A 14,556-nucleotide genomic window follows, 5' to 3' on the forward strand; every position below is an offset into this window, starting at 1 on the left:
CTCCGCGGCATGTGGGATCTTCCCAGACCGGGGCACGAACCCGTGTCCCTTGCATCGGCAGGCGGACTCTCAACCACTGCACCACCAGGGAAGCCCTGAATTCTTAAATATTCGTCTTTATATAGCATTGGTCATTAAAGATCAGACCTTATTTCTGGTTTATTTAGTGGGTTGTAACTGATCGTTTAGTGAAAGTTAATGCTAATCTTACTATTTGAATTGTACTTGGCCGGTAGTATAAGTTAAATACTCTATTTCTTAACAGGTTGTTGTGTCAACTAACATTGCAGAGACATCTTTGACAATAGATGGTGTGGTATTTGTGATTGATCCTGGATTTGCGAAACAAAAGGTACGTATTTTGTACTACTTTAGTACTTTATAAATTAGTATTAGTTTAACAGTACTTACTGCTTACTCATTTAATGGCTTAAATTTACTTTTTAGAATTATTTTCCAGTTTGTGTTTCATTTTCAGACTTCTGAGATATGAACCCTTTGTGTTCTAGCTGGCTTTCACATACTAAGCCCATGTTTAATGTTTAACCCTAGGCTTCTTTTCGGTTGCATTGTTTTCTTTGTTTCTTTGTAGTGATGGTGAGTGTTTTGTATGTGAGTGTATGTTCATGTAAGGAGTATGGTGGTAGTAATAAATACAGGATTGATTATCATAACCTGCATATCAGTCACTCCCCAACTAAATTAGAGTTTCTGTGTGCCAGGCACAGTACTTGAATAAAAAGTACTATGTTAACCTCTAGTTTAACAGTACTGAATACCAAGCACTTTTACCAAATGAAGTGACTGCTCAGTAAATAAATAAAACTATGTTTTGTAATTTAAAGATCTTTGATTGCATTTGATTACATTTTATAAGTATAATTGGGAGAATTCGTTGTACATAGTATTCATGTTTTTGATAGAAAACTGTCCTTTAAACTGGCAGCATATAACTGACTTCTTCTGGACTAAGTTCAAAATAGTTTTCTTAATGTCCAAGGTGTTGAAATTGACAGGTTCTTTTCAGGCAAAAACCTTCAGCACAATCCACTATATAAGAGTAAGGTAAAGCTGAAATTATTTTAAATTAGGAAGAGTAAAGATGATATAAGTTATCTGTGTGTTAGATAAGAGACTTTTCACGTTAGTTTGGGTCTCTCAAAATGTTGGAGACAGAATACCTGAAAGAAAGTTAAGGAGTAAAGACGATGAATTTTGTTTCTGGCCCCGCATGGTTTATCGTGGTCATCAGTACTACTTTGTTTATTTTGGGGTTAGCTGTGGGCTTTGGATACTTCTGTTAGATCACAGTTTTGTGTTTAACTGAAGGAAGAATCATTCTTAATGTTATTTCCATTCCAATAGGTATATAATCCTCGAATCAGAGTCGAGTCCCTTTTAGTGACAGCCATTAGTAAAGCTTCAGCTCAGCAAAGGGCTGGTCGAGCTGGACGAACCAGACCTGGGAAGTGCTTCAGACTTTATACAGAGAAAGCTTACAAAACAGAAATGCAGGTAAGGGTTTTACTGTGTCCTTCCTAGTGTGTTTGGAAGGTTAAGTTGAATTTGTTACCAGGAGAAAATTACTTCATTTACTTTATCTTGCCTTTTGGCACTATAATCTCTTTAGTTTTTCTGAGATTTATGGTGTAGTCTACCAATACAAATCTTTGTTACAGTTCTAAGTCTAGGTGGGCAGCAGCAGTAACGCTTCAAACCCTATAAAGATAGTTCATAGAAAGTGTCTGATTCCCTTTTAGTCTTTTTAGTCCATAAGTGTTTTTCTCCTCTCTTTAGTCAGCGGTTAGAAGAAATGCCAAAAGTTAATAGCTGAGGGGACAGAGAACAGATACGTTTTGCTTTTTGGAGCAAGAGGATTAAGGAATGTTTAACAGAACAAATGTTTTTGTATTTTTCTAGGATAACACCTATCCTGAGATTTTGCGTTCTAATTTAGGATCAGTTGTGTTACAATTGAAGAAACTTGGTATTGATGATTTGGTGCATTTTGATTTTATGGATCCACCAGGTATGAATTCTCAAAGCATATTTTATCAAACCTTTTAACCAAAATTGACTCTTTCTCTGCATCCTATTCAGTATGTATATTAAATACATTTTACCTGTTTCTTACAGTGTGTCAAGATAAATTTTGTGTGTTAGCATTAAAACTAAAAGAGTGATAAAAGAGCAAATTCTTTTTTTTTTTTTTTCCCTTCAGAATAGCTAAATTATTCTGGGAGTTATTGACAGGGCATGAAAATGAAAATTTTCCCAATTTTTTTTTGGAAGAAAAATAGTTTGATAAACACATTGTTGAGTTAACAGTTATTTAATGTACTTAGGAAGATGACAGTTTTACTATTATACAGGAAAGTTTTGCAATTTTATATGATTCATAGTTTGCTAGATCGCTGTAATTGAATTTGATGACAGTTTGAGTTTCGAGTTTTGTCCACTGTAGAATGAGAAATGAGAATGCTTATAATAATTTGTACTTTGTCACGTTTTTGCTTGTCTGTTATATTGCCTTTTCCTCCTAGCTCCTGAAACTCTGATGAGAGCCCTAGAACTTTTGAATTATCTGGCTGCTTTAAATGATGATGGAGATCTGACTGAATTGGGATCCATGATGGCTGAGTTTCCTCTAGATCCACAGCTCGCTAAAATGGTTATTGCAAGTTGTGACTACAACTGTTCTAATGAGGTCCTATCTATTACTGCTATGTTGTCAGGTAATAGAGGGAAAGGAACTAAAAAAAGCCCAGCTCTTCAAAGTTTGGGTGGACTTCACTTTTGGTTTTGTTTTCTAATATTTAGTATGATAGTGAATTTTATAGGTGGTTTTAAGGGACTCATTTTGCTTCCTAAATATCTTGTAAAGTAGCTTCATAATGACATAGTATTTACAAAAGTAAATTAAGTCATTGTGCACACAGTATAGTAAAAACATGGGCTCTCTTGAGTGCAGATAAAAATCTCAATAAGAGAATAAGTCTGAAGACATCATAACTGAGTTCTTTGGTAGGTCCATTAGTTTTGCAGTTTATTGCTAAAAGTACCAGAAGAACTTTGTTCTAGTAGCTGGCACTATTAAGTGAGCCTGAGACAAAGCAAACTGTCATTTAAAGAGTGAGCTTTTTTTACATGTATAAATCGTACTGCAGTGGCAATCAAACATTTACTTCAAACTTAGTATCAAATAAATAGAAGTAGTAATATATAATTCTGGGTTTAAAATCTAACCTGATGGTAATTCTTTTACAATGACAGGAAAACACTTGATAAAATAAATATGTCTAATAGATAAAATGGCTTATTTTAAAAATTAGAACATTAAGCTGAACAAATACTATTGTTTTTAATAGTAACACTTAATTCATAAATAAATAGTAACTTGGAAATTAGATTTTCCAAAAAAAAGAAATACTGTTAATATAAAAATATACACTGGTTCTTGCAGCGTAAAATAGAAAACGTATTAAGTTTTTACTATCAAAGTACTCTATAATACTAGTTTCAGTACTGGGGAAAGTTGACTTCCAGTCATAGAGTGGTTTATTGGTATTATTTATAATTAAATGCCTCAAATAATTCAAAATCTTACATGTAGTTAAAGGAGGAAATTTTTAAAATTTCTAAATATAAAAATTTTGGCTTAGTTTAGATGTATATTTTAATGGTGTGAATTTTTAATTTAAGAACTAGCTAAAATGTTTTTTTTGCAGAGTTATGATTGATCAGACTCAGAGCAGATGGGCAGGGCAGTATCGAATCATTTTAATGAAATTGTAGTCTCTTGCGGAGGTGGTGGTAGGTTGTTGTCTGCCTTTTCTTATATGTTGTTTTTGCTAGATTCTCCCAGTTGTAGTTAACCCAACATTTTAGTTTTTAGAGAAAGTGTGGGGCAAGAGTTTTAACAGATTGTGTATTTGTTATCTGCCCAGTTTTTATTTTTCTAGGTTCTCTTATCAGGCATACTATACAAATACCATTGTCTGAGTTCAGAAAATTAGCCCTTAAAAAAAATTGGTCATTATGATGCAGTTGAGATCTTCCAACTACATCTCTTATTTGTACTAGTTTTACAAAACGTAGGGTTTACTGGTCATCTTTAGCACATCAAGAGAGTGAACACTTACGTGCAGTGGTTATTAAGCATGGCATTTGTGGGGGAAAACGTTATTAAAGTGTGAGGAAGAAGTCACGGAACTGAAACAGTTTGCTGAGCTTGTAATGCTTTGTTTTCCATTTAAATAGATGCTGAAGTTTTCGGGTCCTGATATAAATAGTACAAATCAGGGGCCTTATGGAGTGCTTCTTATACCCAATATTTAACTCTGGTAGCTAGTTCACATTAACTTTCACAGCTATGAGAGGTTTCTGTACTTTTATTTATTACCTTGCTTCAGTTACATTAAGCAAGACTTAGTATTTACTGTGATTATGTGTCATTGTCTCTATTTGGCTTCTTTGGAATCATTTTAAAGGGGAAACTGTATGGCAAAGAGTAATTGATACTGTATTTGATCTCACTGTCGATTATTCCCATTATCTTCTATCTGAACTGATAAGTTATAATTTTTTTTAATTGACAAAGTTTTAAGAACTTTAAAAATGTGTTCACAAAGTCCCAAGTTGTTAAGTCTTTTTATTTTCATACTGCTATTACGACTATGGAATTGCTAAAGTGAATTAAGGAAAGTTGTATTTCAAAAAATATAGTGCACGCTTTGTATGTAACAACTTAAAGTTTTATGTGAATTAATATTGAGGCTCTAAACAAATATTGTAGTTATATATTTTGATGACCCTTGAAATAATGACCGTTTCAGACTAATTGTCAACTTTTAAAATATTGGATTCTGCTTTTATATTGAAGTCTTCAAATACAGTTTAAAAAAAGAACTTGGGACTTTATTTTCTAATCTTTCTTAAAATGCTGGAAAACTAGGCCGAATATTCCCAGCCTTTTTGAATTTTCTTAATTCAGAGGCGGTTTAACCTTCCACCACTACTGCTATCATCAAAACCCAAGATTTCATGATATTTTTTATGTTTACATATGCTTCTGCTCACCAGTGCTAATAGTGATACCCACCAGTTGGTAATAGCCACAGCACTAGGGAAGAATTACGATAGAAATGTGGCAGTACACTGGTTGGAAAGTTGTTTTTAGCCCTGCAAGTATAGCTTCATCACTTTCATAACCGTTCAGTGGATTCAATGGATGGCCTTTTAAAAAATTATATTTAGCTAAAAGGCTATTAACACCGTAATTCTGGCTATTGGTAGAGCTATCGGCACTGGTTTTTGAAATGAGTTGAGCTTCCTAGTATCTTGATGGCCTTCAGAATAGCTGTTTTGATGCCTACTTTTAGATCTAGTTAAAAATAATCAGGTACTCTGTAGCTTTGAAACCCTCTTGTCTTACAGATGTGGTTAGGTGTTGATGTACCAAATCAAGGTAGTAAACAGTCCAAGATGCAGTTGGAGGCCATCCTGCCCTGCCCTATGCTCTGTGAACTGACCTAGCTAGGCCTTGTTCCTCTATCTGTGAATGCGTGACTCATCGATATGGGCGTTTGTGTTGGGCCCATACCAACCTTGTTTAGTCCCACAGTGTTTTGTTCGCCCCACGGAGGCCAAGAAAGCCGCAGATGAGGCCAAGATGAGATTTGCCCACATAGATGGAGATCATCTGACACTGCTGAATGTCTACCACGCTTTTAAACAAAGTAAGTGTAAATTAGATTGAAGGCACTCTTTTGTCTAAATGTCACTTGCAGCATATAAGATGTTTCTTCATCGTACTTTCATTTATTATCTGTGACAACTTGACATTAGAAACCCAGAGATCCTTTAGAAAAAAACTCATGACTATCATGTAAAATAGAAATTGCCCATCTTTTCCAGAGTTGTTTACTTTTATAATCAGGGAAAAAGCACTGGAAACCTGGAAAATACAGAGAAATAAAGATAAAATACTTGTATAAAATTTACCATGAACATACAGATTTTGATATACTTTTGTTTTAATTTTGCATTTTTTGTGAATGGTTTTGTATTATAGAATTATTACTGTCTAATATTTTTACTAATAAATAGCTCTTACAAAAGAGTAACAAAATAGAAATACAGGCTATAAATGTGAATGACCATTCTCAGGCTGTAAGTGGTCCATAAACATGAGGAGGAAATTCACCTCTACTTGTAGTTCAATAAATGCATTGTTATTGAGAGGTGCCATTTTCTCACCTATAAAATTGGCAAAGGTTAAAGAAAAATAGTCTTTAGTTGTGTGGGAGTGGGTTTAGTGGAGCAGTCTTACACCAGAGCTGGGAATGTAAATTTATGTTATGTTTATGAAAAGCAGTAGATTTTATGTTACCAAGAACCTTAACAAACTCAAACCCTTTGACCCAGAAATAATCTGTGAGATTTTCTTTTAGTATTCTGTGGACAGAGATATGTTTCAAGTTTTTTATCCCACAGTTATCTATCATAGTAAGGGAAAATGGAAACTACCTAAATGCCCACCAGTAGAAAGATGGTTCAGTGATTTATGCTATAGCAACGTGATGAAATATTGTTCTAGCTTTATATTGTTTTCAGAGAATATTTAGCAACATGAAAAACATTTTCCAGTTATTTGAAAACAAGGAAACATAGTGGTAATAATACAGTTATTGCTAGATGATTTTGTTGGAATGCACTATTTATAAAAATTAATTGAGAGGAAAATGTAAAGGGGAAAAAATGTGGAAATAATTGCAATAGATTCTGAAAGTATTTGATTTCTACATATCGGTAGGTTAACCTGTTGGCTATCAGAGACTGATAGCCCTACATCACCCTTTTCCAGGAATGTGGTGTCTTCAATCACTCTGAAAGTTTGTGGTTTCTGCTGATAAGAATTTAGTTTCCTAATTTATTATATAGACATTCAAATTTTGCACTCCTTGTTTTATTTGAATCTCATTTTTATTTCTCAAAAAATCCTATTTACACTCTTAAAATAGTCTGTTGACTTTGGCACATCTCTTTGGGGATAGGGGTGAATTTATTCATTCAGGGTCCAGAAGTGCTAGAGGGCCAGTATGAGGAACAAGGACCTTAGCAGCCAAATTGCACATCTGTGTCTTACACACGAACTCTGATATGAGTTGATAGAATTGATGAATATCAGATAAGGAAAAGGTAGAGAGTCCTTCTCTTCCTGGATCTGAGAAATTTGGGGCAGATAAGGGAGGTAAATGAAAAGTAATTGAGAAACAGATGAAGGCCAATACATAGTTTACGTCAGAAAATTTATTTTATCCTTCTTGTGTCCAAAGTATTGGTAATGCATAATGTTAAAGCCTTTATTCCTGATGGGATAGATCAATTCAAGAAATACACTATATTCCTGTTGTGGTGCGAACTGTATTGCATGCTAGTTGATAACTGTGTGACCACCAGACACGTAACTTGTTAACAGATTGTGATAACTGCCTTGAGAAGGAGCAGATTCACATCCATCTTGGTTCTCAGAATCCCTTGACGTTATTAAGGTACTGTTTTAAGTGGAAATGAAAAGATTTCTGTAGGAGCAGCATGGTTTTTTAACCCTATTTCTCTCACAGGACATTTTAATTCTTTTAAAATTAGGTTGTATTATTTTGTCATTTAAGCTTTTGATGATAACTAGCACAGCATTGTATTTCATAGTTTGGTTTGAAAATGAAATTTAAGATTTATAGTGGAACTGTGTGTTTTCATTTTTACATATAAATGTAACATTACAGTATCTTAGAGGAGTTTTAAGATTTAAATGATAAAATTGCTAAAGAATGCTTGTGCTTTATACACATATTTGGTAGTTGGGAACTTTCTAGGAAAATATTGAACAGTAGGTACCTATAAAAGCTTTCTCCTACCCATTCTGAGCAGAGGGAGTGTCATGAAGTAGAATGGGAACATCTACTCACTAGATAGATGATCCTTTTCTACTAAATGCTTTTCACTGCCATAGGGATGGTAAGCTGTTGGTTAGTTTTAGACCTTTTCCTCGATACGCTTTTCTTAATAAGGTCAAAGGAAACAGAATGACTGGACATTTAGCCTTTAATCACTGCCACCTTTTCAAATAAGGAGAGCTAGTCTAAAAATAACATCAGACTTTGATCTCCACATAATATTTGGACATTTCAGATCCATTTATTGAATTTGGGGTGTTTTAACTATTTTTTAAGTGATGCTGTGTTGTATTTGAAACATTGTGTATTTGCAAACTAGCAGATATTAGCAAATATTTCAGATATTAGTCAAGATGATCTATTTCATTAAAAACAATGATTGATTACATAGTAAAGATAAATTAGTCTTTATACTATTTGTTTTAACACTTGGGAAACAGAACTAGATATAAGTTATTTTGCAGTGCCTTAATTTCTCTGTGTGTTTGTGTGTGTGTGTGCTAATGGTTTGGCTTTAGATCTTAAGAGTAGTTTCACTGTGAGAAATATATAGCTAGAATTATTTTAATAAAATGTTCCCGTGTTTAGATTTTATTCCTCCCATTTATCAAACTATTTCTCAAAAATTTAGAGACATAGTAAAACCATCAGGTACTATTTGTTTATCTTGACAACTTAAAATTCCTATTCTGTTACTCTTTAGTGTATGAATTCTGTGAAAAGTTTAGCATGTCAGAAACACTACACTCCAGATCAGAGTCTGCAAATGAACAACCCTTTTAAGAAGTCCCCCTTTTTATTGTCTGTTTCGACGTTACCTTTCATTAAGCACATACTTTCTTTGTTTCATCTCTGAAGATACTCAGTGCTTTGCTTTAAATGTCAGTATGTTCAGTTGGATACCTTTTATTTCTCATTCCAGATGGGTTAATTAATGGACATTTTAACATGTCAGGTCTTCAATTTAAAGGTCATTTACTACACCATCTATCCACCTACCCTGTTTCTGAAATGTGGCTGCATTTTGTAATGGATAAACATTTATTAATATACCTGTTGTTCCTCTGACAAACTATTAAGAATATGTATATTATAATTCGTAGAATCCTAGAACCAAGGAGAAAGGACTATGCCAAAGATTACTGTATATCACATAGCTGGAAAAGTATCATCATAGTTGTAATATTTTAAGGACCCCCCCCATTTCACAAATAACCCTCTTAGATTTATTTATCGAAGGGCCTCTGAAGTAAATAATGCAGTTTTCCATTGTGACTTTGAGACATAAAAATGGCACTGTGTAATGTTTTACATGATGCTACAGTTTGAGCTCTTATATGAGCATCTCTAGGTTAGTTGGAAGGATTTATCAATGGAGAAAGATCCCTTTGATAATAAAATATATGTAGTGAAATTACTTGAAGTGCTTTGATATAAGCTTTGTTTATAAGAGTGAGTGTTCCAGACATCCTTGTAACCTATGTCACTTGTATTTTAAACCACTAAGAGGTACATGGGTCACAGTAAAACTTCTAAACACTAAGTTTGGGGTGCTCTAGCTCAGGAGTAAAGCAAAGCACACAATAGTCACTTGAAGTTCATTTTTATAACTTTTAAATTGTATTTGATAGTCTTAATCTAAGCTTGTTTTTTCTTTGAAAATGAGAAAGACATGGCATTTTTCCAAATTCTCTCAACCCACCCCTGTCAGACTATCGAAAACAACCAGGTGTATGTTTATGGGTAAATAACTCAGAACAATTAAAATAGTTTATCCAAAAACCATTGTTTTGTCATTCAATAGCCAGAAACCTTAGTGCTATTTCTAATTTTGAACTTCACTCCAGATTTTTAGGAAAGTTGATAACATTGTGATTAATTTATAAAAATGATGTGGGTTATTCCCTTTTGGATTACTTAGCTTACTGTTTATAGTGATTTCCTTTTTTAATTAGATAATATACCTGTTTGGATGATTCATGTCCCTCTTATTTTCCCTCCCTCCAACTTTGTAGATCATGAATCGGTTCAGTGGTGTTATGACAACTTCATTAACTACAGGTCCCTGATGTCAGCAGACAATGTACGCCAGCAGCTATCGAGAATTATGGACAGATTTAATTTGCCTCGTCGAAGTACTGACTTTACAAGCAGGGACTATTATATTAATATAAGAAAAGCTTTGGTTACTGGGTATTTTATGCAGGTATGTGGATAATACAGAAGTGCATAATTAAATGTTTACATAATGTTTGTTTTCTATAGCAGCCCTTGGAATCCACATAAACACAAAAATTCAGTTAAAGAATGCCTATAAATATTGATCTTAAATTTTATGTCCAAATTCTTGAATGAACTGATACACTGAGAAGTTTTTACGTGTCTAAATTAATTCACTAAATGGCATAGTTAGTGATCCAGTTATATAGACATCAATTTTAGAATTACTTTTTTATTAATGGAGTCTTTAAGACACTTGGTGCTGGGAAAGCCAGGCGTGTCTTTTGATTTAAGTAATAAAGAAAAATAATTTAAAACATTTCATTTAGCTTTGTGTTTTATATTGGAGGCTGAAGTAAAACTTGTCAGGTAAATCTAGTGAGTATTTATTTTAAGGGACTTACAACAGATTATGTTTTTAAAAATGCAAAGTTTTTCTGATGAAAACAAGTCAATCCCTTACTTGGGATGGGATTGGTTTTAGTTATCTCTTATATATCCCACTTTTTTTTTTCGTTGTCTCCTTTGGCTCTGTCTTTTAAGCAAGATGTGGCCTGCCTTAAGGCCAGATGAGCTCAATAAATAGAATGGACTTAAATGCACTGAGTCAGAATGAAAGTAGATTGGCGCATTGTCGGTATTTGAAATCAAAGCAACAGAATGTTTATTGTGGCATCTTATAAGATCTTACTAGAGTTAGGATTTTCATGCCTTGCTCTGTTATTCAAGCATTATGGATCTCTAATTCTCTTAAGATTAAAATTTATTAGAAATAGGGCATGCAGTGTAGTACCTGGCACCTAGTAGGTGCTTAGTAAATATTTATTGAATAAAATTGAGTTTATTTTCTATTATGTATTATTCATTTCTATTATTCACACATATTCTTTATGTTACTAGAGTTCTAGAATTGGAAAGGGCTATCTTCATCTGCTTTGGTATTTGTTAGATATTAGATGAGTGCCACCAATTGATGTGTTTGATTGTAGATAATTAATCTTTTAGTAGTTGTTCAGCTACCACAAAATTGTCAGCTGGCATTAAGAACCTACTCTAGATGGTCTAAGGCAGGAAGGCCAAATAGTATATAGTAGGCTTTGTGGGCCCATTAGGTCCCTATTAAAACTATTCAACTCTGCCTGCCCTTGTAGCACAAAAGCAGCCTTGGACAAATGGGAATGCCTGTGTTCCAGTAAAACTTCACTGAAATGTAAATTTCACGTGATTTCCACTCCAGTGTCACCAAATGTTTCTCTTTTGAATTTTTTCCCCTAATCATTTAAAGATGTATAAAGTATTCTTAGCTGACAGGCCTTACAAACATAGGCAGTGAGTTGGATTTGGCCTGCTGTAGTTGGCTGATGCCTGCTTTTATTAGGCAGTGGTAGATAAATATAGCCATCAGATAAAAAGCAAAAGGTGAGGCTTGCTTGTCCCTAATTATATAGGTAGCTTTACACCACTTTTGTTTTGTAACTAGCACATCAGAAGTATCGTATTAATTTACTGGGTTTTGGTTTCAGGTGGCACATTTAGAACGAACAGGGCATTACTTAACTGTGAAAGATAACCAGGTGGTTCAGTTGCATCCCTCTACTGTTCTTGACCACAAGCCTGAATGGGTGCTTTATAATGAGTTTGTTCTTACAACAAAGAATTACATCCGGACGTGTACAGATATCAAGCCCGAATGGTAAGCTCAGCGCCTTTCGTTCTAAAAGTTTTCGTTACCATTTGCTCAGAATGGAATCTGAAAGGAGACTTGTTTTTCGTTTCACTCTGGGGAATTTGGTGTTTTCATCACTAAGGTATATAGTCCAGTGTATAGTTATGGGGCTTTGACCTGATGGTATGGTTACCTCTTAACATCTTTGGTTTGATAAGAGGACAGTGAGATCGTTGGTACGGACATGGGCAGGATTTGGAGCCAAATATAAAGCTACAGTTAACTGATATCAAGAGTGTCTTTAGAGCCCTTCTCTTGCTGTTGTGATTAACTCAAGTCTTCTGGTTCCAGAAGTCAGTCAGTCTTTATATTTTATCTGTCCCACTATAATTAGCTCTCAACTGTTATTTATATGTTGGTGCTTTAGGAGCTAAGCAAGCATTAAAAACTATACCTCTTTTTGTATCATTGCATATTTGATTCACAAAATGTAATCAGAACTGACTTATTTTAAGCAAAATTACCCACCCACTTCACTAGCTCACTACCTCACTCCCTCTTGTGTCCTTTTTTTTTTCCTTTTTTGCCAGAATCTATTCTATAATTTAAGATAGGAAACGTCAGCCAAGAATGGTGGGACCGAAGCGCTTATTTTAGTTGATGTCACTTGCAATATTTCCTACACTGATTTATGACTTTTGACACTGAAATTGTGTAGGACATTATCATTTTATATTAAATGCTTTGTTGAGAAAAAATTGTATGGCTAAACGTTAAAAAAGATTCAGTCAAGTGTATTGTTTGGTGTATAGAGTTATATTTATGGTTATTAGAACTTTGAAAATGAGAAGATCCAGTCATTTGAATACCAGGATGTTTCTTGTATAGAACCTTCAGTACTCTAACCTTAGAGAGGTTGGTCAAAATAGTGTTCTAGAGTGAAGAAATGAATGACCTTATGTTAATATCTTTGTATTAATGTAAAGAAAGGATTTTTTGTAAGAATTTATCTTTTTTTTAAGTTTATGGGAAGTCCACCATCAGAAAATTTACAGCTTATTAGAAGCATACATATCAAAAGTGGTGTTTATAAGGATTAGGCATTTGTAATTTTAACATTGATTTGGATTTGTAGGTTTGCCTTTCTTTATCAGTATATTAATGAGTAATGCCTATCCCGTTAGCAATTCCAGTACTTTAATTGTTAATTTGGTAATTTTTCCCCCCCTTCTGGACAGGTTGGTGAAAATTGCCCCTCAATATTATGACATGAGCAATTTCCCACAGTGTGAAGCAAAGAGACAGTTGGACCGCATCATTGCCAAACTGCAATCCAAGGAATATTCACAGTACTGAATTCAATGCTTAGAACTGAAGTTATTCAGAGGACAGCTTTAAAAGATGAATGAACTCAAAAGTTCAAGTTGTGCTCTTCACGTTGGTTCAATAATGGCCTTTATTTGAAAGCTTTTTAATTTTTCTTTACAGTAAATATTCCATTCTGATTTCATAAATTAAACATTTATGCCTCCCTTTTGTGTTGACACTGTAGCTCATACTGGAAAAGTCGATCAATGTTTTGCAGTTTATTGAAAGTAGTTCTATATATAACAATGTTATAAGCATTTCTTTAGAAATGGTTGAAAATGCTTCTAAAATGTGATTATCGACCATGGTATGCATGATCGTTGTAATTGTTGACATTCCTTTTAGAAGTTGTGAAATGTTACAACTTGTGCTTATGTAGACACAATCTTCTGTCTCAGTACAGAGGCACTGACTTCAATAAAGTCTATTTATACTAATTTTGGCCACAGCACTTTGATATTTTTGTTCTAGTCTCTTTAAGTATGGCTTCTTCTCTTCCCCAGTGTGGGACTTTTTTTTTCTCTCCTTGAATTGTAAGTGTACTATGATTACATATTCAGCATCTTTCCACAGGGTTGCTCTTTAAAGTAGTCGTTACAGCAGTGTTTTAAAGAACATAGCTTAGCACTTTGTTAGGTCAGGATGTGATCTAATGAGATAAAGTATGTAGTTTTTACTCAGAATTGGATCCCCAAAGACAGAATAATTAAAGGATAGTTTTCTCTTCATCTTAAAGTTCGTTCCATAAGACTGATTATTTATTATTTTGTTACCACATTTTTAGCAGATGTTTTTGTTTTACTTATACCATTCTAAGCACTCTAGTCACTGAAACAAATGTTTGTATTAAATAGACAATAGGAAATGATATATTGTAGATCTTGGTCAGTTTTACTGAATTCTCAGTGTTGGGTGTTTTATGCAATGTACAAAGTAATTAGTGTAGTGTGTTAAAATGTGAACTTTCCATTCCCTGTAACAGGCCACAGACAAGTTAAAAACCCTTTTTTTAACCACAAATGACCCATCAAAGGGTCCTTAGATGCGACCCGTCTTTAGGGTGTGACCCATCAAAGGGTTCTTAGTAAATCAGTTCCTTTTACTTGAAGAGTAAATACTGTACTCATTAATGTCTGGACTTGCCTCTTCTCCCTTTCCCCTCTTTAAAAATATTTAAATGTTAAATTTATAGGTGTACATAGTTGGGATTTCAATATACTTTGAGGCATATATCTAGTATGTGGTGTAAGGGAGTTAATTGGGCAAGTTAAGAGTATTTCAGGTTACTGGGATACTTCTCAGTGTAGGTAGCTGTTAATTGTTAAATGATGCCTAGTGGTTTGA

General features: G+C 33.9%; 1 protein-coding gene across 1 annotated transcript in view; it reads left to right on the plus strand.

The window, feature by feature from the left end:
• The window catches only part of DHX15 (DEAH-box helicase 15), a 52,461-nt gene extending 38,812 nt beyond the window's left edge, over positions 1-13,649 (plus strand). The window contains exons 7-14 of the mRNA XM_027103236.1: positions 266-352; positions 1,366-1,515; positions 1,921-2,029; positions 2,544-2,735; positions 5,616-5,738; positions 9,974-10,164; positions 11,702-11,871; positions 13,083-13,649. Of these exons, the coding sequence (XP_026959037.1) occupies positions 266-352; positions 1,366-1,515; positions 1,921-2,029; positions 2,544-2,735; positions 5,616-5,738; positions 9,974-10,164; positions 11,702-11,871; positions 13,083-13,200 (1,140 nt within the window). The 3' untranslated portion in view covers positions 13,201-13,649. The remainder of the gene's footprint in view (positions 1-265; positions 353-1,365; positions 1,516-1,920; positions 2,030-2,543; positions 2,736-5,615; positions 5,739-9,973; positions 10,165-11,701; positions 11,872-13,082) is intronic.
• Positions 13,650-14,556: the final 907 nt, after the last annotated feature.

The sequence above is a fragment of the Aethalodelphis obliquidens genome, unplaced genomic scaffold (genome assembly GCF_003676395.1).
Source record: "Aethalodelphis obliquidens isolate GAN/ISIS:26980383/991018 unplaced genomic scaffold, ASM367639v1 scaffold6, whole genome shotgun sequence".
Lineage (NCBI taxonomy): Eukaryota > Metazoa > Chordata > Mammalia > Artiodactyla > Delphinidae > Aethalodelphis > Aethalodelphis obliquidens.